The following is a 23284-nucleotide window of genomic DNA, read 5'->3' as shown; positions in this document are numbered from 1 at the left end:
TATCTAAGAAACATTTCCAAAAAAGAAAAGAAAGATTGTCACAACAGGATATAAAATTAGTCCTTTCCAGAGTAAGCTACTGCTTTATAAAGTAGCTTTGAATGACTGCCTAATGCAATACACTGAAAACTTAGAAGCAGAAAAGTGGTTTTCTTGTATAATTTGCAGATTCTAAATTCTCATAATTGTTTATAAGATGAAAGACATTTTTTCAGGGTCCCAAGAAATAAGAGCTTGTTTTTTTTTTTTTTTTTTTTTAAAAGCTCTTGTTTGTGGGGAGGAGGGGGGGAAGCTCTTGTCAATTCAGTTTTGATGGATCCTATTTTTCTCATATTAACTGATCCTTCAATACCTTAGCTTATAAAAACAGGATAAACTTTATTAATCTGATAATATATACAACTGAAATTGTGAAAGATTGAATGATCAGGTTTTTTAGTCCTCTAGTTTTAATTAGAAAGAGAAAAGGGGAAATAAAGAGGAAATGTTGTTGTAAAGAGGCACAATACTTTTCCACAATGGATTAAAGTCCTCTTAAAATGGAATGGAATAACATATTATCAGTTTTCAAAATATAATTCAAATCTTTAAGGTAATCAAAATCAAAGAAAACAGAGAAAACCGGTGTTTACATGCTGCCATCTATATACATTCCTACCTATTCTCTGTCTCCAGCTCATTCTTGCGCAGATTTGCATCATCCAGAAGACTCTGCAATAAGGCGATTTTTTCATTGTCTGAACCCTCTTGGTTAATTTTTAACATCTTATTCTCATGTTGAAGACGAATAAGTTTCTCCCTAAATTAGCAAAAAAAAAAAGCCTGATTATGTGGCACATCAAAACAATATCGTTATAAAATCCAGCTATGCACAATTACAGATTTAATACATAGGACAGAAATGAAAAACAAAATACCTGCAAAGAATTTAGCTCTTGTAACTGGCTAAGACATTACATTTCAGGTCTTGAGTACTTTCTTTTCAGAATGAATAATCTGAAGATAACAGCATCCAAACATCCAAATACCATGATTTATAATGAATGATATCAAAATTTTTTTTCTTTTTGGTTTAAATGTTTAAGCTAGGAGTTCATTGATGTATTTGTTCTTTGGTTTGTATCCAAAAATACAATCTCTAATCCTTTGCTCTTGAAATGCCAATTACTTGGTGTCAAGATATAATATTCAATGAAGAATGCCTTCAAGATATGCAGTCCCCCCATTCCAATAAAAATGTTAAATTGTATTCTTGCTAACAAGCTGTTATTATCAGAGCTATATCTGCTATTTACACTTATTCACAATCTTTTCATATCATTAAATATTATATGTTAATGATAATACTTTAAATGACAAGTTAAACAATATAGATGAATTGTTATTTATTTAATCAATACCCAATTATTTCATATTTGACTGTTACTAATTTTGAGCTTTAACATGCTAGTAACAATCAGCTTTATTGGTTATTTCCTTAGGATTAATTTCTAGAAAGGTGACTTAGGGGTTGAGACACAGGCACATTTAAGATTTATTTATTTATTTATTTTTGTGTGAGAGAGGAGAGAGAGAGAGCGAGAGTGAGAGAACACAAAGAAAAGGGCAGAGAGAAAAGCAGACTCCCCATTAAGCAGGGAGCCTGACATGGGGCTTGATCCCAGGATCCTGAGATCATGACGTGAGCTGCAGGCAGATGCTTAACCGAGTCACCCAAGCACTGAAGAGATAGGCACCTTTGTAGACAATATCCACATTCTGCCAAACTGCTCAAAGGAAAAGTTGTATCACCACAAGAGGAAAAAAAAAAAAAAAAAGAATTATGTGTGGTGATGAATGTTAACTAAACTTATTGTGGTGATCGTTTCACATTATAGACATATATGAAATCATCATGCGGACACCTGGGTGGCTCAGTGGTTGAACGTCTGTCTTTGGCTCAAGGCATGATCCCGGAGGTCCGGGATCAGGTCCCACATTGGGCTCCCTGCATGGAGCCTGCTTCTCCCTCTGCCTTTGTCTCTGCCTCTCCGTTGTCTCTCATGAATAAATAAATAAAATTTAAAAAAAAATCATCATGTTGTACACCTTCAACTAAAACAATATTGTATCTCATCTCTTTTACCATTTCTTTTTCTTGACAGCTTTTCGGGAAACAGTATATTTAAATTTGTACTGAGTCATTCTCAAAAAAAGCCATTTTATTTGTTGAATCTTTATCAATTTTCTTTTTCCTCAGGTTAAAAATCCAACTGCATAACCTAAAAGCCTCCTTGTTTTAATTTTTATTTATTTCTTTATTAATGAGATAGAGGAGGCATACATGTATGAGTGCGAGGAGGGGGACAGGGAGAGAGAGAATCTTAACCAGATTCCACACCTAACATAGAGCCTGACACAAGGCTTGAGCCCATGACCCTAAGATCATGATTTGCTGAGTGGAAATTTAGAGTCAGACACTTATCTGACTGAGCCACCCAGGTCCCCCCCCCCAAAAAAAAAAAAAATTGTTTTTTATTTTTTTGGCATAGCCATGTACTTAGAAGCATTTATAAATAATAAATGTTTATTCATTCTACAAATATTATTCCTCCAAAAATAAAGTACCACATCAGATGGTAGACAAGTGAGATATACAAGGTGCTCCCAGTGTTGGTGTTGCATTATACTCCTTTTGTTTATCCTCCTTAAATAAATGCCAACAACATAAGAGTTTTCATTCATTATTATTCATTTACAATATATATAAATAATGTCATTTATATATACTGAATGCCTATGGTAACTTTCAGAGTTCATAAAGTTCTTAGACAACCATTATTTCATTTAATACCCTCAAAAATGTTACAAAAAATCAAGACCACGGTCTATTTTAAATGGGGGCAAACAGTCCCAAAGAAGGTAAACCAATATTCAGGGTTAATCATTCTCCTTCTGTTGGATACTTGATGCTTCTCCCCCTAACTTTTCATTCTTACATATCAAGCCAGGTATATTGAAATAAACAGAATTTTAAAAACACTATGACTAAATAAGAATGTAAGGTAATATTGAGGGAAGAGTAGTAGAGATGGGGATATACTTCTGTCTACTCCAATATAGCTTTCCCAGACCATTTCATGCAGTTAATAGATAAAATATTTTTTTAAAGATTTTTATTTATTCATGAGAGATATAGAGAGAGAGGCTGAGATACATGCAGAGAGAGAAGCAGGCTCCACGCAAGGAGCCCAATGTGGGACTCAATCCCGGGACTCCAGGATCATGCTCCAGGCCAAAGGCAGGCGCCCAACCACTGAGCCACCCAGGTGTCCCAAAAGATAAATATTAATGACTAATTACTTCACAGGCTGTTGGTTAGGCATAACCTTTGTCTTTTTATTTTTTTAAAGATTTATTTATTTATTTACTTATTTATTCATAGAGACACACAGAGAGAGAGGCAGAGACACAGGCAGAGGGAGAAGCAGGCTCCATGCAGGGAGCCTGACGCAGGACTCGATCCCGGGTCTCCAGGATCATGCCCCAGGCTGTAGGCAGCGCTAAACTGCTGCGCCACTGGGGCTGCCCATAACCTTTGTCTTTAAGCCAAATGTTTTCACTGCTAAATGTCTGCTAAGGATACCCAACCACGAATATATGGGTTTGCTATGAATATGTGAAAAACTGTCCTACTGAAGTGGGACAATCAAGTCTCTTGCGCCAAATTAAGAAAGCTTCTAACATGCTGAAAACATGGACATTAAATACGGAGTTCATGTTGAAAGTGTTAGTAATAATAAGAAAGTGATCCTTGGAGGGGTGCCTGGATGGCTCAGCCAGTTCAAACGGCTGCCTTTGGCTCGGGTCATGATCCTGGGGTCCTGAGATGGAGCCCCACGTCAGGCTTCCTACTCAGTGGAGAGTCTGCTTCTCCCTCAGCTGCTCCTCCTGCTTGTGCTCTCTCTCTCAAATATATAAATAAAATATTTAGAAAAACCTGATCCTCTTTATATTGTAGAGGGGTTAAGTTTCCTCCAGGAATGTTACACAATACAACTGTATTTCATGATCTCCTTACCTGATTTCAGGTGTAACAATCTCTGCTGCCAGACTATCTGAAGATTCTTGACTTCCCAGAGGCATTAAGCCTATAAATATACAAACATTGATACAAGGTTTAAGAGAGAGATGAAATCAGACAAACCATAAAGGACTCTTAATCATAGAAAACAAACTGAGGGTTGTTGGAGTAGAGGTGGGTGAAGGGATGGGGTAACTGGGTGTTGGACATGAAGGAGGGCACGTGATGTAATGAGCAGCGGGTGTTATATAAGACGGATGGGACACTGGCTCTGACTCTGAAATCGATATTATACGTTAATTAACTGAATTTAAATTTTAAAAATATAAAAGTAAAATAAAGAGAAAGCACATTGATTTCCTTTAGTTTTACATGAAACCTTACTTTAAGCATTAATTTTAACATTTAGAATCTTCATTTTAGTTAAGTAAAAGACCATACAAGTTGCCTTATGTTATCATCATCATTTTAACCATCTTGAAGTGTACAAATGAGTGGTAGCAACTACATTCATTATGCTGTGGAACCATCACCACTACCTATTTCCAAACTCTTCACCCCAAAACATAAATTTTGTAACCATTAAATAACTCCCTACTCTGTTCTTCCTTAGCCCCTCATAACCTTTATTATACTTTCTGTCTCTCAATGAACCTGAACAGCCTAGATACCTCATATAAGTGCGACAATACCAGTATTTATCCTTCAGTGCCTGAGTTACTTTCCTTAGCGTAATGTTTTCTTTTCTTTTCTTTTCTTTTTCTTTCTTTCTTTCTTTCTTTCTTTCTTTCTTTCTTTCTTTCTTTCCTTTTTTCTTTCTCTCTCTCTCTCTCTTTCTCTCTCTTTCTCTCTTTCTCTTTCTTTCTTTTCTTTCTTTCTTTTTCTTTCTTCTTTCTTTCTTTCTTTCTTTCTTTCTTTCTTTCTTTCCTTTTTTTCTTTCTCTCTCTCTCTCTCTTTCTCTCTTTCTCTTTCTTTCTTTTCTTTCTTTCTTTCTTTCTTTCTTTCTTTCTTTCTTTCTTTCTTTTCTTTCTTCTTTCTTTCCCTTCCTTCCTTCCTTCCTTCCTTCCTTTCTCTTTCTTTCTTTCTTTCTTTCTTTCTTTCTTTCTTTCTTTCTTTCTTTCTTTCTTCTCCTTCCTTCCTTCCTTCCTTCCTTCTTTCTTTCTTTCTTTCTTTCTTTCTTTCTTTCTCTTTCTTTCTTTCTTTCTTTCTTTCTTTCTTTCTTTCTTTCTTGTAGTTTAGGTTTTATTTCATCATCATAAACTGAACTCTGCAACCCAGCTAGACTTGGGGAAAGGAACCACGGAGTCTGCAGAACTGCGGTGAGAGTGCGGAGACTCTGGGCTATTTCAAGCAGGTGGGAGTGGAGGGGCACTCTCCTGAGCTAAAGGAATGGTCTGGAAGTTCAGATAAAACAAGAGTTAGATTCATCAGATCTGTCCACAGTCGGCGATGGTGATCTTCTTGCTGGTCTTGCCATTCCTGGACCCAAAGCGCTCCATGGCTTCCACGATGTTCATGCCCTCCTTGACCTTGCCAAAAACCACATGCTTGCCGTCTAACCACTCAGTCTTGGCAGTGCAGATGAAAAACTGGGAACGGTTTGTGTTGGGTCCAGCGTTGGCCATGGACAAGATGCCAGGCCCCGTGTGCTTCAGGATGAAGTTCTTGTCATCAAACTTTTCCCCGTAGATGGACTTGCCGCCAGTGCCATTGTGGCGTGTGAAGTCCCCACCCTGGCACATAAATCCTGGGATAATCCTGTGAAAGCCGGAACCTTCGTAACCGAATCCCTTCTCCTCCATACTCAGAGCACGAGAGTTCTCTGCTGTCTTTGGAACTTTGTCTGCAAACAGCTCGAAGGAGACGCGGCCCAAAGGCTCGCCATCCATGGCGATGTCAAAGAACATGGTGGGGTTGACCATGGCTGGACGGTGAGGGCGGCTCCGGGGCGGCGTCGTCTGCCAGCTTAATGTTTTCAAATCTCAAACGTGTAGCAGAATTTACCAGAACTTCATTCCTTTTCATGACCAAATAATACCCATTACACACACAACATTTTGATTTTCTTGAACCATTCATCTGATGAGGAACATTTAGGTTGTTTCCATCTTTTGGATATTGTGAAATAGCATCTGCTTGAGTCCTTTTTCATTTTTAAATTCTTTTGGATATTTACTTTGAAATGGAATTGCTGGATCATACAGTAAGTTTAACTTATTAAAGAACAGGACTCTTCCACCAGAGGCTCCCCATTTTACATTCCTTACAGCAATGCATGAGGGTTCCAATTTCTCCATGGACTCCCAAGAATTATTTTTCTTTCTCTTTTTTGGGTAATAATCCATTCCAAATGGATATGAACCATCTCACTGTGGTTTTGATTTGCATTTCCCTAACGATGTTGATATTGAACATCTTTTCATGTGCTTTTTGGCCATTTGTGTATATTCTTTGGAGAAATATCTATTCAAGTCCTTTGACAATTTGTGAGCTTAGTTGTTTTTTGCTGTTGTTGAGTTGTATAAATTCTTTATATATTCTGGATATCAATCACTTATTAAATATAGGATTCACAAATATTTTCTCCCCATTTTATGGGTTGCCTTTTCACTATCTGGGCTCTCTGTTCTATTCCATTAGTTTATAGGTCTGTCCTTATACCCATAGCCACTGCTTTGATTGCTACCATTTTATTAAGTTTTGAAATAATTAGGGTGAATTCTCCAACTTTTTTTTTTTTCAAGACTATTTTGGCTAACCAGAGTCTCTTGACATTCCATATGCATTTTAGGATGGGTTTTTCTTTCTTTTATTTTTAAAGATTTTGTTTATTTATTCATGCAAGACACAGAGACATAGGTAGAGGGAGAAGCAGGCTCCCTTTGGCGAGCCCAATATGGGACTTAGTCCCAGGACCACGACCTGAGCCAAAGGCAGACACTCAACCACTGAACCACCCAGGTGCTCCTAGGATAGGTTTTTCTATTTCTGCAAAAAAAAAAAAAAAAAAAAAAAAAAAATGCCAATAATATTTTAATAAGGATTGCACTGAATCATCTCAACAATAGGTTTATAGTTTTCAGGGTGCAAGGCTTGCCTCCTTGGTTAAATTTATTCCCAAGTATTTTATTCTTTTTGATCTTATTGTAAATAAACTTTTCTTAATTTCCTTTTTTGTATTGTTCATTATTAGTGTGCGCACACAGAATTATTTTTGCAGCTAACATAACTGAGTTGTCTCCTCAAACTTGGCTGAATTCATTTGATTAGTTCTAATAGGTATTTTTTGCTTTTGTGATCATGCCATCTGCAGAGATAGTTTTAGCTCTTCCTTTCCAATTGACTTAAATTTTTTTGGTCTAATTGCTCTGGCTAGAACATGCTGTGCTCTGTTGAATAGAAGTACAGAAGTTGTAGTAGCTGGTATCATTCACCAGCTATGAATGATACTCACCATATCTGAGTATGGTGTGCACCATGGGTTTTTCATATATGGCCTTTACTGTGTTGTGGAAATTTCCTTTCTAGTTGTCCTTCTAATTTATTGAGGCTTTTCATGTTTTTTTGTGTGTATGTTTTACGATGAAAGGTGTTAGATTTTGTCAAATGCCTTTTCTGCATCAATTGATCAGGTGTTTTTTTCCTCCATTCTATTCATGTGGTATACTATATTGATCTCTAGATGTTTATCCTTATGTGAATTCCATGCTTTTCAATTATTGTAGCTCTATAGTAAGTTCTGAAATCAGAATGTGTGAGTTCTTCAACCTTTTGCTTTCCAAGACTTTTTTTTGGTTTTTAGCTCCTTGGTATTTTCATACAAATTGTTGGATCAGCTTGTCAATTTCTATAAAAGAGGTCTGCTTAGAATTTGATTGGGATTATACTGAATCTTTAAATTAATAAAGAGAACTGCAATCTTAACTAGAGTGAACTTTCTGATACCTGAACATGGACTATTTCTCCAAATATCTAGATCTTTATCTTGGCAATGATTTATACTTTTCGGTGTATAAGTCTTAACACTTCTTTGTTAAACCTATTCCTAAGCATTTTATTCTTTATGATACTACTATAATTCCATTTTCTGTTTACTGGGAGTACACAGAAATATAACTGGATTTATTATTATTATTTTTTTAAATATTTTATTTATTTATTCATGAGAAACACAGAGAGAGAGGCAGAGACATAGGTAGAGGGAGAAGCAGGCTCACCACGGGAAGCCCGATATGGGACTTGATCCCAGGACCCTGGGATCACCACCTGAGCCAAAGGCAGGCGCTCAACCACTGAGCGCCCAGGCACCCCTATAACTGGATTTATATACTGACCTTGTATCTTGAGACTTTGCTGAACTCATTTACTAGTTCTATGGTTTTGTTTTGTTTTTTTTACATCCTCCTTTCCAATTTGACTGCATTTCTTTTTCTTGCCTGACTGCACTGCTTAGAACCTCTGATATCATGGTGAATAGAAATGGCAAGGTGTCCTTATATGCACTGTTACACTTACTGTAGCATTATTTACAACAGCCAAATTATGGAAGCAACCCACATGTCACTGATAGATAAATGGATAAAGAAGAGGTGGTATATATACACAATGGACTGTTATTTGGCCATAAAAAAGAACAAAATATTGCCATTTGCAACAACGTGGATGGAACTAGAGAGTATAATGCTAAGATTCTCTCTCTCCCTCTGTCCTCCTTGCCCTCACTCTTGCTCAAAAAAAAAAGACTCTTACTTAACCCCAGAGAATAGATGGGTTACCAGAGGGAAGGTGGGTTGGGGGTGATGGAAAAAATAAGTAATGGTGATTAAGAAACACACTTATCTTGATGAGCACTGATGTACAGAATTATTGATTTCACTATATTTAGTAAGTAATAACAACAAGATAGAAAAAAAAAAGAGTGATCATTCTTGTCTTGTTTCTGATCTTAGGGGAAAAGCATTTAGTATTCATCCTAAGTATGATGTTAGCTATAGGTTTTACATAGCCATCCTTTATTAGGTTGAGGAAGTTTCCTCCTATTCTTAACTTGCCAAGAGTGTTTATTACAATGTCACTAACTTTTTTTTTTTGTAAGATTTTATTTATTTACTCATGAAAGACACAGAGAGAGGCAGAGACACAGGCAGAGGGAGAAGCAGGCTCCATGCAGGGAGCCCGACGTGGGACTCAATCCTGGGTCTCCAGGATCACATCCTAGGCTGAAGGTGGCGCTAAACCGCTGAGCCACCCAGGCTGCCCAATGTCACTAACTTCTTAAACTTAATGATACTACATACACAACTCTCCATGTCAAATATATAAGATATACTTCATTCTTTTCAATGGCCCTCCAGTATACAGTTGAATAAGACTGCTAACTTTTAGGCTGTTTCTAAATTTCACTATTATAAACAATGCTTTAACTCATTAGGGTAAATTTTTAGAGCAAAATTGCTAGGTCAACAACATACACAAAAATAAGGTTAAAACAGGTTTATAGGTGGCAAAGAAACAAATGTGTAAGTCTACATAAGATGGTCTTTCTTGATAACAAAGGAGCTGAGAGTTAAAGAATTAAGGCTTAGTCTGATTCTTAAAATTTTGGGAAAACTCATACAGTTGATTAGAGATAAATGAAAGGATTACCAAGCAGCAAAAAGAATACAATTACATTCAGAAATAATTTTGTGTGTGTGAAGACATATATAATATATAAACAACTCTAGCACTGACTATTTTAAACTAAAAGGCTTTACACAGCAAAGAAAACTATGAACAAGGGATGCTGGGTGGCTCAGCAGTTGGGTGGCTGTCTTCAGCTCAGGCCCTAATCCCGGGATCCAGGATTTAGTCCCACATCGGGCTCCCTGTGAGGAGCCTACTTCTCCCTCTGCCTATGTCTCTGCCTACCTATCTCTGTGTCTCTCATGAATAAATAAATAAATCTTAAAAAAAAAAAAAAGGAAACTATGAACAAGAGGAAAAGGCAACGTACTAAATGGAAGAAAATATTTCCAAACCATACATCTGATAAGGGGTTAATATCAAAAACAGAGAACTCATACAACTCAACTGCAAAAGCAACAATTAAGAAATGGGCAGAAGATCTGAATAGGCATTTTTATAAAGAAGACAAACAGATGGCCAACAGACACATGAAAAGATGCTCAACATCACTCATTATAAGGGAGATGAAAATCAAAACCATAGCCTCAAAACAATGAGATGACAATGAGATGTCACCTGACACCTGTTAGAACAGCTGTTATCCAAAGGACAAGAGTTAAAAAGTCGTGCTGATATGGACTAGGGAACCCATGTGCACTGCTGGTGGGAATGTAATTTGGTACAGCCACTATGGAAAACAGTATGAAGATCCTTACAAAATTAAAAACAGAAATGCCATATGATCCAGCAATTGCTCTTCTGGGAATTTATCCATAGAAAATGAAAATATTACCTTGAAAAGATAACTATGCCCTCATTATTTACAATAGTTAAGACATGGAAACAACCTAAGTTTCCATCAATTGATAAATGGATAAACAAGTTGTGGAGTGTGTGTATAACATATATACATATATATTTATATATTATATATATATTTATTATTTACCCACTAAAAGAATGAAATCTTGCCATTTGTTGATATTTTATACACCTTGAGAGAGCATTATGCTAGCTGAAATAACTCAGACATAGAAAGACAAATATTGTGTGATCTGACTTGTATGTGGAATCTAAAGACAAAACAAAACAAAAAAATAAGAACACAAAAACACCCAGCTAACAGATACAGAGAACTGATTGGTAGTTGCCAGAAGTAGGATATGGGGGGTAGGCAAAATGGGTGGAGTTGAAAGGTACAAACTTCCAGATACAAAGCAAGTCACAAGGATGTAATGTACAGCATGGTGACTATAGTTAATAATACCGTACTGCATATCGAAAGTTGCTGAGACTAGATCTTAAAAGTTCTCATCATAAGAGAAACAAATTTCATAACTATACATGATTGACGTCAATTAACCTTTGTGTGGTGATTTCACAGTATATACAAATATCAAATCATTAGGTTGTATACCTGAAACTAACATAATGTTATATATGTCAATTATACCTTCATTAAAAAAAAGAAAAAATGAGAAAGATATGTAACTGTCTTTAGCTGGCCCTGGTTAATTTGCAATAGAGAAAAAAAAACTTTTGGGTATCTGAAGTGGGCCTGACAAGCTTTCAGCATAAGGAAAAATGGTGGTGATGAGGACACAGTTAAAATGGCTGCTGGGCAGGCTGAGTAAGCTGGAAAATGGGGCCACAAGAGAGCTGTCCAATTATCAATAGAAACAACAGAGAGGGGTTAAAGGCAAAATGCAGTGGGTAGAAGGAATGAGGAGAAAAAGGAGGGTATAGTCAGAGGAAAGGAAGAATCCCAGTTTTGGGTAACCGAAAAGTCAAGGGCTGGTTATTAGTGCAGGAATGAACAAACTGTGAAGCTGAACAAGTCACTGTTCACGCTCCACATCTGCCAGCATGATGACAGAAGTGGTAGGGACTAACTCTGAGCTAAGCGCTGCTTCTCTCCTGTGAGAAGAGCAGAATTCTACCTGAGAATGCACTAATAGCCACTCCACATCTCAAGTGGAAAAAAAAACAACAACACTTTAAAGAGGTCAAAGAGGTCAAAAGCAACTTTCTAGAATAGGGATGCCTAAGTGGTTCAATTAAGCGTCTGCCTTTGGCTTAGGTCATGGTCCTAAGACCAAGTCCCACTCAGGCTTCCTGCTCAGTGGGGAGCCTGTCTCTCCCTCTGCCTCTGCTGCTCCTTCTGCTTATGCTCTCTCTCTCTTAAATAAATAAATAAAATCTTAAAAAACAAAACAAAACAAAGCCAACTTTCCATAATAAAACTTTCCAGGTTTATTATTAACACAGATGATTTAACAAATGTTTATGCTTTTGATCTAATAAAGTTCAAATATTTAAACACAATTAAAACAAAGTAGGAAAGTAAATCTGGTCTCATAACTTGTCCTATTTGCCATAAAATATGGCAAGACTTTAGAATTTCTATCAACCTCATGGCCTGTTCACTAATTTTTCATTTTCATCCATTGGTGCAAGTACCTTAAAATGAATCTAAAATCTCTCTTTTTTTTTTTTTAATTTATGTATTTTAGAGAAAGAGAGCATGCAAACAGGGGCAGGGCAGAGAGATAGAAACCTTAAGCAGAATCCTTGCTGACTGTGGAGCCCAATGTGGGGCTTGATCCCAGGACACTGAGATCATGACCTGAACCAAAATCAAGAATTGGCCACTTACCCAGCTGAGCCACCCAGGTGCCCCTGAATCTAAAATTTCTACTGATACCATAAGAAATTAGTAATCTTGCTTAGGTTAATGCAGTATTTTCACCTTGAGTTGTGAGCTGTCCTTCTTGAGCCTGTACACAACGAAGTTCTTCAATGGTTTCCTTCAGAGAATCCCTTTCCGTTCTTAACCTCTGGGGGAATATTAAAAAGAAGGAAAATTAGCTTTAAGTTTTATGAATTTATTCATCAGGGTCTTTGCCTTACCTAAGATAATGGTGAACAGCAGGGAAAATGGGCATGGTTCACCTTTTGATCTTCCATTAAAAAATCATAAAAGGAAAAATTACAACAAACTTTTTCCCATTTAATAATGAATATCTACAATGTGCAAGGCAGTATGTTATCCACAGTTAAACATAAGAAATATAAGTGTCTACTCTGTCATTAACATAAGTACATTACATAAATAACATTCCCTTCATAGACATAAAACAATCAAACAGCAAAGACTTTAAATATTCATAAATCATTAAAAGTAAAAATATTTGGGCGGCCCAGGTGGCTCAGTGGTTTAGTGCCATCTTCAGTCCAGGGTGTGATCCTGGACACCCTGGACTGAATCCCACGTCAGGCTCCCTGCATGGAGCCTGCTTCTCCCTCTGCCTGTGTCTGTGCCTTTCTCTCTGTGTCATTCATGAATAAATAAATAAAATCTTAAAAAAAAAGAGTAAAAATATTTTTAAAAGATTCAAAATATGCTAAACAAAAAGAATTGGGTCCTCTGTATTAATTCTACAGAAAACAGAAAACACATATTTATAGAAAGTCATGAGTAGAACAATGTATAAGAAGTAACAGTGGTAGAAAACATAAAAATATACAAAAGAAATTAGAATGGAAGTAAAAATATTCTTTTACTCTTTTAGATTTATTCCTGAAACAAAAATGTAAATCTTGTATAATTTAAAAACAAACAGGAATTCTCATTTTAAAATTTACAAACAGAAGGAATTAATGTAGTCAAAACATGAATTAGATATCATTGTTTTAATTTTAGCAGTGTTCAAAACCAGAATGTCTTATACTCACATCCTTTTCTTTTTGAAGACTGTCAACCTTTTCTTTTAGCCGCTTATATTCAAAATCTAATTTATCTGCTTTCTTCGATTCTTCAGATAATCTATTTTGTAGTTCTACTACCTGATTCAGAAAGGTACCATTAATTTGTGTAATTTGAAACATTAAAATGTTCATTATTTTCTTCTGCAGAGCTATGAAAACTTCCTCCCCCACAAATACTCAAAAACATGAGTATGATATAGCAGCCTACCCTAACAGAAAGAACTAGTAACAAAAATCTGCTCAGACATTACAGGTTCTAAAACCAGAATATCCGGAATAGCAAGGTACAAAACTATGAAAGAACTATTAGCTGGAAAAATCAGTAAGGAAGCTTGCCTGTCTTAAAGTGAGAGCTCTGGGTTTAATGAAGAGTAACTTGAAATTTCAATTCTAACTATGGCCTGCTACTATGTAAATTTGTTTCCATTTCTACCACATGCCTTATCTGGCAAATCATAACGCAAGCAATTAATTTAAAGTAATCTTGGTTAACAGTGCTGTGAAATATCTAGCAAAAACAGAACATATATTGTCTGGAGAAACACAACATCAGCCCCAACCCTCCAAGTATTCCCGAAGATAAAGACGAGCCAAATGAAAGAGCAAAGGCTATAAAGAAGTCCCTATGAACACCAGCTAGAAAACCAGTAACAGCAACAACAACAACAAAATAGCAGAATAAGACCTATAAAGATTTTAGATTGGAATTATCAGTTACAAAATATGAGGTTTAATAAGTAAAGAAAATAAAGACAAATCAAAATTATGAAAGGGAGATGATTGGGCAGGTGTGAAAGAACACTTAAAGAGAACTTGTGGAAAGAAAAACACTATCACTGAAAAACAAAGTATATTAAGCCACAGATCAAAACGGGCAGAGAGAATTCATGTATAGAATTGTACTGCAATATTTCTTGTTGTAGATTCCTATGTATTTTGTTTGTAATTCATTGCTAATACTATCTCTGGTGTCCTTCTTTAGTTCCAAACCAAAGTTCAGGCATTCTTTTCTTCAAATAATGTCTTTCTGTAATTCTTGCTGTTCTCTCTTCTGAAACTCTATATCATCTCATTTTAATGTTTTTAGATTTCACATATAGTTTCTCTAGGGTTTATTTATTTTGGTTAATTTCTCAGTCCACATTCAAGTTCACTAATTCTTTCAACTTTATCGTATGTTGAAAATTTCATAATAAAATATTAAGTAGAAATGTATCCAGCAAAAAAACTTGGTGTATAGAGCTGTTCAACTAAAACTTCTTCAACTCATTTTAAGCAAATATATAGTTTTGATGCCAAAATCAGATCAGGAAAGTATGAGATAGAAAACTTCAAGTGAATCATAGGGGAAAAAGATTCTAAGTAAAATGAACAAAGCAAATCTAGCAATGTGAAAACGATAATCTGCAGTAACTCTACGAGGTTTAAATCAGGAATACAAAGATGGTTTAAGCATCAATAATCAGTTAATATAACTCATCACATTCATAGAAAGGGGAAGCAGTATAGGAGTCTCTCCATAGTGCAGGAAAAGGAGTTCATTATATTCAACATCCATTTAAGATAGACACTCTGAGTAAAATGTGCTAATAATATACTGGTAAAACATTTAAAGCATTCTGTACAAAATAGACAAGAAATGATTGCCTACTACAATTACTTCTATTCATACTTGTATTATAGGTCGAACATGCTGATTAAGAAGGAAAAAAAGGGTATGGAGTAGAAAGAAAAAAGACTACTTTTATTTGTATATGACTTCTGATGAGAGATCCTACAGACATCAGAATAATATGAAATGCTGGCATAGTTGTAAAATGAACATAACAATCAATTTCAATCATATAAAATGGAACAAATGGAAAATGGAAAATGGTATCATTTCTTTTGGTAATCACAGTTACAAAATCTGAAGGTACCTAAGAGTAAATATAACAAAATATGTACATGACAGTTAGAATTATAAAACTTAGCTGAAAGACATTGAAGACCTAAACAAATGTAAAGATATATTCACCAATAGAAACATTCATTGCCATAAGATGTCAATTCTCCCTAAATAATCGATAGAGTCAATTTAATTCCAATTCCCAAAGGTTTGGGGTATAAAAGGGAAAGAAAAGGTCTCATAGACAGTTTTGAAAAAGAATGAGATGTGGGGGTATATATTATCAAATATCAAAATTATTAAAAATATATAGATAATAAGATTGTGGAATATTGATGTAAGAGTAGACAAACCAATGAAAGAGAAGAGAGTGCCAAGAAACAAATTTAAGATGGAATCTTTAGGTGTGTGATAGAATAGAATTGCAGGTCCTTGTGGAAAAGACTATTATATTAAATAAATGCCAATCGGGTGACTGGTTGCCTACACAGAGAATAAAATATCAAATGGATCCATAATCTAGCATCCTACACAAAAACTAATTCCATGTGGCTAAAAGACCTAATTGAGCAAAACAAACTAAATCTTTGTTAAGAAAATAGAGATTAGCTTACATCTTTATATAGGAAATGACTTAAGACATAAATGGCATAAGTCATAAAAGGATATTTAAAGTTCATAATCTTAAAATTAATCTCAAAAAAAGTAAAAAGGTTACAGATTGGCAGGAAATAAATGCAGTAAGTGTAATTGACAAAATATTAATAGCAAAACATATAAAGAAGTTTCAGAAATCAGTAAGAAAAAAATACAAGTTTTAAAATGAATAAAAGATTTAAAATGGGCCATTCACAAAAGAATTGTGATCATTAAAATATATTTGTAATTAGGGTAATGCAAAGTATAATCATGAAGAGACACTATTTCATACTCATCCAATTGGCACAATTTCAAGTTTGACAATACTATGTGTTGGTGATAATGTGGAAAGACAGAAATTCATAAAATCTTGTTTAGTAATACAATCACTTCAAAGAACAATTTATCTAATTAAATGAAGATACTCTAAAGAAGAAACTCCTTATAGCTGAAAAACTTTCACACATGTATAGAGGAGGACAGGTTCGATAACATGCAAAGTGGCACTTCTTATAATTAAAAAAAAAAAAAAAAAAAAAAAAGGGCTGAAACATCCTGTGTGTCCTTCAACAGGAAAATGGATAAATTGTGGTATGGTGACTAAACAGGATACCATAGTGGTACAAATGAACTGAATAAAGCTGTACTTATCATCATAAAAAAATTTCCCAAATATACTGAACAAAGTAAATCACAGACGAGGCCTTATATCATTTATATAGCTTTGAACCATGCAAAGATGTTATACATTTTATATATATATATATGTGTATATATATATATATATTACACACACACACACACACACACACACATATATATATATATGAACTAATATATGCACCAGATGAAAAAAAAAAGATGCATAGGAATGAAAACTACAAAACAGCACAGTGGTTATATTGGGGAGGGTACGAGTCTTTTATTTTTTAAGCATAGATACTTGCATTACTATTTTACTTTTGTGTATTTCGTAAAACATAATAATTTAAAAATAAACAACAGGATCTGCTAGAGACACTAATCGATAACCTCTGGATAACAACTAAGTTTGAATGTTAACTATACTGGAATTAAAAACTTAGAAAAAAACAAACAAATCTAAGTTTCATAGGTTAAAAAACAAAAAACAATACTGTGAAAACAAAATAAGTGGATTTCTGGTGAGCCACAGTGTTATAATGGAGAACCTGCTTGAAAACATCATTAAGAAACTCGGTTACTATTCTTTTTACCTGTCTCTTATATGTCTCAAGTTGACTTCGAGCTGCATTGGCTTTTCTTAACTCTTCCTCTAGACTGACAGTGTTCTGCATATACATAGTATTCTTTTCTTCTAAGAGTTTAACCTGACGCCTCAAATCACCAAGATCTTCTAGCTTCTTTTTATATGATTCCACTTGGCCTTCTAGTTTAGATACTTTATCAGAAGAATGTCTAGAATGAGATGGGAAATCAGAAATCAGAAACACATCCTGAGCTGTAAAGCTGTTTCAATAGTGCTAACCCAAGAGGGACTGCCAGAAAAGAACACATTCTAATGAAATTATAAGACCAAAGGTGATTCTAGATTGTTTTTGTTCAGGCAAAAAAATATGACCAAAATTATAGCAAAGTGTATAATGGAGAATGTTATGTAATTTAAGGAAAGCAAGTGGTGGTGATAGTGTTTGGTGGCGGGAGGGGTAACCAGCAGAGTCACATGTAGCACAACAGCAAAATAAATCGTGCAGAGTCCAAGTGATGTGGCAATTAGAATGTTATTCGTGACCACAGGAACAGCTATTTCATGGAACAATGGAGCAGGAGGTGGGAAATTTTAGAGAGTTAAGGAGACAATGTAAATTTCACCTTATGTCATCTAAATTTGTTCTGGAGGGAAGGAGACAGTAATAAGTCTTTTCTCCTAAGAGGAGAGAGACCTAAACATAAAAATATATGCTAAAGTGGGAGATCCAAATTCAAAGAGAAATGATGACTGATGTAACACAGTCTTTGTGTGAGCAAGAAATGTTGAAACCCAAAGCCCTGAAAAAGAGAAAGAATAACAAGTCTACATTCTAAAAGCAAAAATGAAAAGATGGGTGGGAATGCGGAGCAGTTAGGAGGTACAGGAAGTATAGGACATGGAGAGTCCCACAGCTCATAGCTTCTTCCTTGATGCAGTTGGAGACAATGTCATTTACTGACACTAAGGCATGGAGAGGTGTGGGGGGTGGGTGTCCAGGTGAGAAGTTATGGACATATGTACTAGCTATGAGAGAAATGGGAGACAGAAATATCTGTCATGAGCGGCAGAATGGTGGACCACAGGGAAGAACCCAACGAAGAGTGAAGATCATGAATTTGTAGCAGGACAAAACTGTATCACTGTGTGATTTTTTTCTACTCATTCTTAGTATTCAAAGAGCAAAAGTAAAAATGGCTGGAATGACCCAACAGAGGATAAATTATACAAGTGTAATGGTCAGAAAACGAGGTGGCAGGGAGTGAAGGCACTTAGTGAGAGAAAGGCAAGTGCAGATAAAACAGTCTAGCAAGGAAATGACGCATCATGGGTGTGACAGCATCCGAGCAAGAGGAAGACTGAATGACCAGGACGACTTGAAATTAATTAAAGAAAAGGAGTCATAGTAAGAAAAGCTCCAGAGCTATACAAGTATGAAGTGATAGTCAGAGATTAATTTCTATTTAACAAACATTTATATAACACTTAATTGCCAGATACTGTTTCAACTGTTCACAAATATAAACTCAGTTCTGCATGTAAATCTGAGATAGGTATGTGTATCATCTCCATTTTACAGATGAGAAAATGGTTACACAGAGATTAATAAGTAAATGGTAGCATTGGACTCTGAACTCAGGTAGTCCAGCTTTTAAACATCCTGCTATGCTCAGGGATCCTAGAGTTTGTAACATCATTGGTAGAGCTGTTCTGGGTGATGACAGGCCTGAGAGTCCAACAAGATGGGAAGACTGTTTACCTAAGAACATCTATTTCATCTTTCAGAGACTGAGCTTCATCTGCCAAAGTGGTTAGTTCATCATTCTGTTGCCGAAGTTCAGAGATTTCCTTTTCTAACTCTTCACAGCGTATACGATAATCATCTTTGGCTGCTTCTAGTCTGTAACCAAAATAAAACGGACCAAGAAAGTACTATTTACTATTTAACAATTCTCCTTAGAACATAAAAGGAAATAAAAAACATGAGAATAAACTCTTGAATCTTTTGTGACCATAAGTGGTATCTCCAAGTTTTAATGGTCCTAAAAATGGATTCCACTGGTCCAAGGCTTATGGAAACTTGACAACTGATTACCACTCCTCTTTTCAGAAAATTAGATGTCAAGAAATATTTTTTCAACATACAGCACAATTAATTTAACGTTTTATTTCTGACTGTGAAATTAACATATGTTCCTTGTTGAAAATTTACAAAATACATAAAAGCTAAGAAGATAAAAATCATGTATTGATCTTAAATAGATAATACTGTTAGCATTTTTGAGTATATCCTCTAGTCTGGTTGCTATTCATAGATCTTTTCCCTCCAAATCTGGATAATACTGTTCCTACTACTTTTTTGTTTTGTTTTGTAAGACTGTCTCTCATGTTTATTATTTATTTTAATTTTATTTATAATATTTAATGTTAGCAGAAATTCTTAATTTTTAGTACTTCTATTGATGAATTTTATACTTTATAGTTTCTACTTTTAGTGTATGATTAGAAACTTTTTTTCTTTTATCTTGTATTTTGTTAGTATTTATATAGTTGCATTTTTAACAGTGAAATTCTCAATTTCCCCTGTAATTCATTTTTGTATTATGATATCTAACTTTTTCTGCCAAAATATGTACCCATTACCCCAAAACCATTTAATAAATAATTTAACCATTACCTATGGATTTAAAAAATGCCATTTTTATTATGTTACATATTTTAACATACACTTCGTTGTTTTCTGGATCTTCCTTTGTGTTACTAGTTTGTTTGTATTTTGCTGCACCAGTACTAGTTTTAAAATTAGTAGAGAAATATAACATTTCAACACTGGACACAGCAAGCACTCCCTTATTATACTTTGTGTGTAAATGTTCTGAGAATCTCTTGCTCGTCAATACTTCTAGCTGAAAATAAAATCTGAATTGGAATCAAGTTCAAATTAAGTAATAATTTAGGAAAAAATGGCATTCTTACAATCCTCCTTACAATGTAAACAAAATAAGTAAACATGTTATCACTCTACATATATTGAAATAATTTTTATGTATAACAGAAATTTTCATCATATAAGTCCCTCATATATCTTTTAATTTTTTTTATTCTTTGGGTATTTATATACTTAAAAGTGCAAGTTTTTCCTTATGATACTAACTGCGGTTATTGCTAGAAAGTCTTCTGACCTATACAAATGTCTTATAGCTACCCTCTCTCCTCTTGGTTAAAATGTAACTGCTAGATCTTGCCATTAAAAAGGTGTATTATCCCTTTTGTAATTAAAAATAATTTATGAACAGGGGCCTGGGTGGTTCTGTTGGCTAAGCATCTGCCTTTGGCTCAAGTCATCATCCTAAAGTCCCAGGATCAAGCCCCAAGGCAGGCTCCCTGATCAGCAGGGGTCTGCTTCTCTCTGTCCCTCTGCACAACACCCTGCTCATTCTCTCTTGCTTTCTCTCTCTCTCTCTCTCTCTCTCTCTCAATAAATAGAATCTTAAAAAAATAATCTATGAGACTCAAATCTTAAAAGCTCAAAACAAAAATTAAAGGTAGAAGTTCATAATAAAGATGAGCCAGAAGCATTATATCTGACTATAAAGAATAATAAATACTGATGGGCACCTGGGGTGGCTCAGTCGGTTAAGTGACTCTTGATTTCAGCCCAGGTCATAACCTCAGGGTTGTGAGATCATAGAGTCTGCTTAGGATGTTTGCTCGCGCTCTCTCTCTCTTCCCCGCTGCCCCATCTGCATGTGAGCTCTCTCTCAAAAAGAAATAGTGAGATATATAAATGATAAACATTCAAATATGATAAAATATTTAAATGCTTCGAAATATAAATTGCAACATATATTGCAACATGTATTCTAGAAAATAAAAGCATTAGATACTATTTCCTTTATATTTAATGAAAACTCGGGACAATTCTAAATACCATTTCCCCAAACCACACTTTAAGAAACTGGCCGCAATTTAGAAACAAAAGAGTATAGTCATACTTAAATTGTACTACCTACTGTCTTAGAAAGTCAAGATGCAGACAAAGGGTACTCAAACTTTTTGGTCTCCTTCACACTCTTAAAGTCACTGAAATTTCAAAAAACTTTTGTTTATATATAGTCCAGTTTATTAGAAGACAGCTGGGTTGTCATAGCTATTTCTGTATTCATCTGCTGTGATGCCTTTTTGGCTGAAATATATGATGGAAATCCACTCTTACACAGATATGCAGTTAGAAAAGAGAGGGTCTGGAAGACTCTGAAAGAGTCTCAGAGAACCTGAAGAGGTCCTCAGACCACATCTTGAAATGCTGATGTAGACTGTAAGGGATGGACCATTTCTAAGGTTCAAGGGAAGACTTAAGAATCATTTTTATTTTTTCCTATTAAGTAAGATGTTATATTTCTTACTGTTAAGTCCTTCAATTTTGTGGTTCTGTTTTGTCTGGCGGAACACCAAATTTTTCCTTTACTTCTTTTCCCTTTCACCATCCAATTGCCAAAGGGCCATTCTTCTTTCCTTTTGTCCTTTTCCTCTTCCAGAAGATGTGTTTACACTGTCCCTTTAAATCAGTATGCCTTTTAAATAAGTCTGTCTCTATAAATTATGTACCTAGCCTTTATATTGTATCTCCTGCAAAGGGCACCAGTCTCTTATAAATTCAGTGCCTCTATGTTTTTATGGTGTCTGGTCCTTTAAGATGATGTACTTAACTATGAAATTTTCCCCCTGCAGCTTGTGGTCTAATATTTTATTTTTTATTTTATGGGGGGAGGAGGGGCAGAGGGAAAGGGAGAACGGGAATCCCAAGCAGGCTCCATGCTGGGCATGAGTCTCAGTCTCACAACCCTGAGATCACGACCTAAGCTGAAATCAAGAGTCAGAGGCTAAACTGACCATGCCACCCACCCAGGCGGCCTTGAGGGTGTTACTTTGATAGAATTTTTCCTAGATGTAAACATCCTCCTTGGTCTACAGGTACCCACAAGTCCTAACACTACATTTTTTTTACCATTAAAAGATAGTTGCTGAATTTTTAAAAGTTAGACTTTGATGCATGGTCTTTTACCTGAATGTTTCTTCTTGGAGTTGTTCCAGTTGAGTCTGGAGCTGCAGATGCCTTCTTCCTGCAGGACTGTTGGGATCTTCTATAGAATCAGACTGATTAAGTCTTTCCATTAATACTTGATTCTCTGCCAAGAGACTACTTTTCTCTTCCTGCAATGCTGCAACCTGTAAGAGTATAGGAAGACAACAACTATTTCTTCCAATTACACTGGCATCAGCATAATCACTTGTAAGTGACCATTATGAATTAAATCTGGTTTTAATCAACTTCTACTTAAAACATGTACATTACTTTGGAATACTGCACAAGCAAAGCAATATGTAAGAGTAAGCAAAATTCCTTCTTTATATTTAAAAAGACAGTTCGCCAAATAAGATATGTAAATGGCAACTAGGCACACCAAAAGATACTCATGATTCATCATTAAAGCAATGCAAATTAAAGCCACAATGTTACACCAATACACTTCTACTAGAATGGCTCAAATAAAAAATACCCACTTTAAAAAACAAAACAAAAAAACCAATGTACCAAGTGTTGACAAAGATGTAGAACAAATGGAAGTCTCAGACGTCTCTGGTGAGAACATAAAATGTTTCAAGCACTTTGGAAAACAGCTTTGCATTTTTCAAAAAAATTAAACATGTAACTACCACATGACCCAGCCAGTATTTACTTACTCAAGAGAAATAAAAGCACATGCCCAAAGACTTATAAACAAAAATTTTTTAAAGATTTATCTATTCATTCATGAGAAACACACACACACACACACACACACACACACGGAGAGAGAGAGAGAGGAGAGGCAGAGAGAGACACAGGTAGAGGGTGAAGCAGGCTCCATGCAGGGAGCCTGATGCAGGACTCAGTCCCGGGTCTCCAGGATAACGTCCTGGGCTGAAGGCAGGCGCTAAACCGCTGAGCCACCCAGGTGTCCCATCCATAAACAACGTTAACAGCAGT

At 35.4% G+C, this 23284-nt stretch overlaps 1 protein-coding gene and 1 pseudogene across 2 annotated transcripts in view; both read right to left on the bottom strand.

Annotated features, from left to right (window-relative positions):
- The window catches only part of HOOK3 (hook microtubule tethering protein 3), a 110254-nt gene that overhangs the window by 33024 nt on the left and 53946 nt on the right, over positions 1-23284 (bottom strand). For both annotated transcript variants that reach the window (XM_077849386.1, XM_077849387.1), the window contains exons 9-15: positions 22319-22482; positions 19013-19153; positions 17261-17462; positions 13466-13576; positions 12480-12567; positions 4061-4130; positions 659-799 (exon numbers count right to left, since the gene is read on the bottom strand). In XM_077849386.1, coding sequence (XP_077705512.1) covers positions 659-799; positions 4061-4130; positions 12480-12567; positions 13466-13576; positions 17261-17462; positions 19013-19153; positions 22319-22482 — 917 coding nt within the window. The remainder of the gene's footprint in view (positions 1-658; positions 800-4060; positions 4131-12479; positions 12568-13465; positions 13577-17260; positions 17463-19012; positions 19154-22318; positions 22483-23284) is intronic.
- LOC144284629 (peptidyl-prolyl cis-trans isomerase A pseudogene) lies at positions 5257-7048 on the bottom strand (annotated as a pseudogene).

Source organism: Canis aureus, chromosome 15, assembly GCF_053574225.1.
Source record: "Canis aureus isolate CA01 chromosome 15, VMU_Caureus_v.1.0, whole genome shotgun sequence".
Classification (NCBI taxonomy): Eukaryota; Metazoa; Chordata; class Mammalia; order Carnivora; family Canidae; genus Canis; species Canis aureus.
Note: the sequence above shows the minus strand (reverse complement) of the source record. Positions and strands in the feature narration are given on the sequence as shown.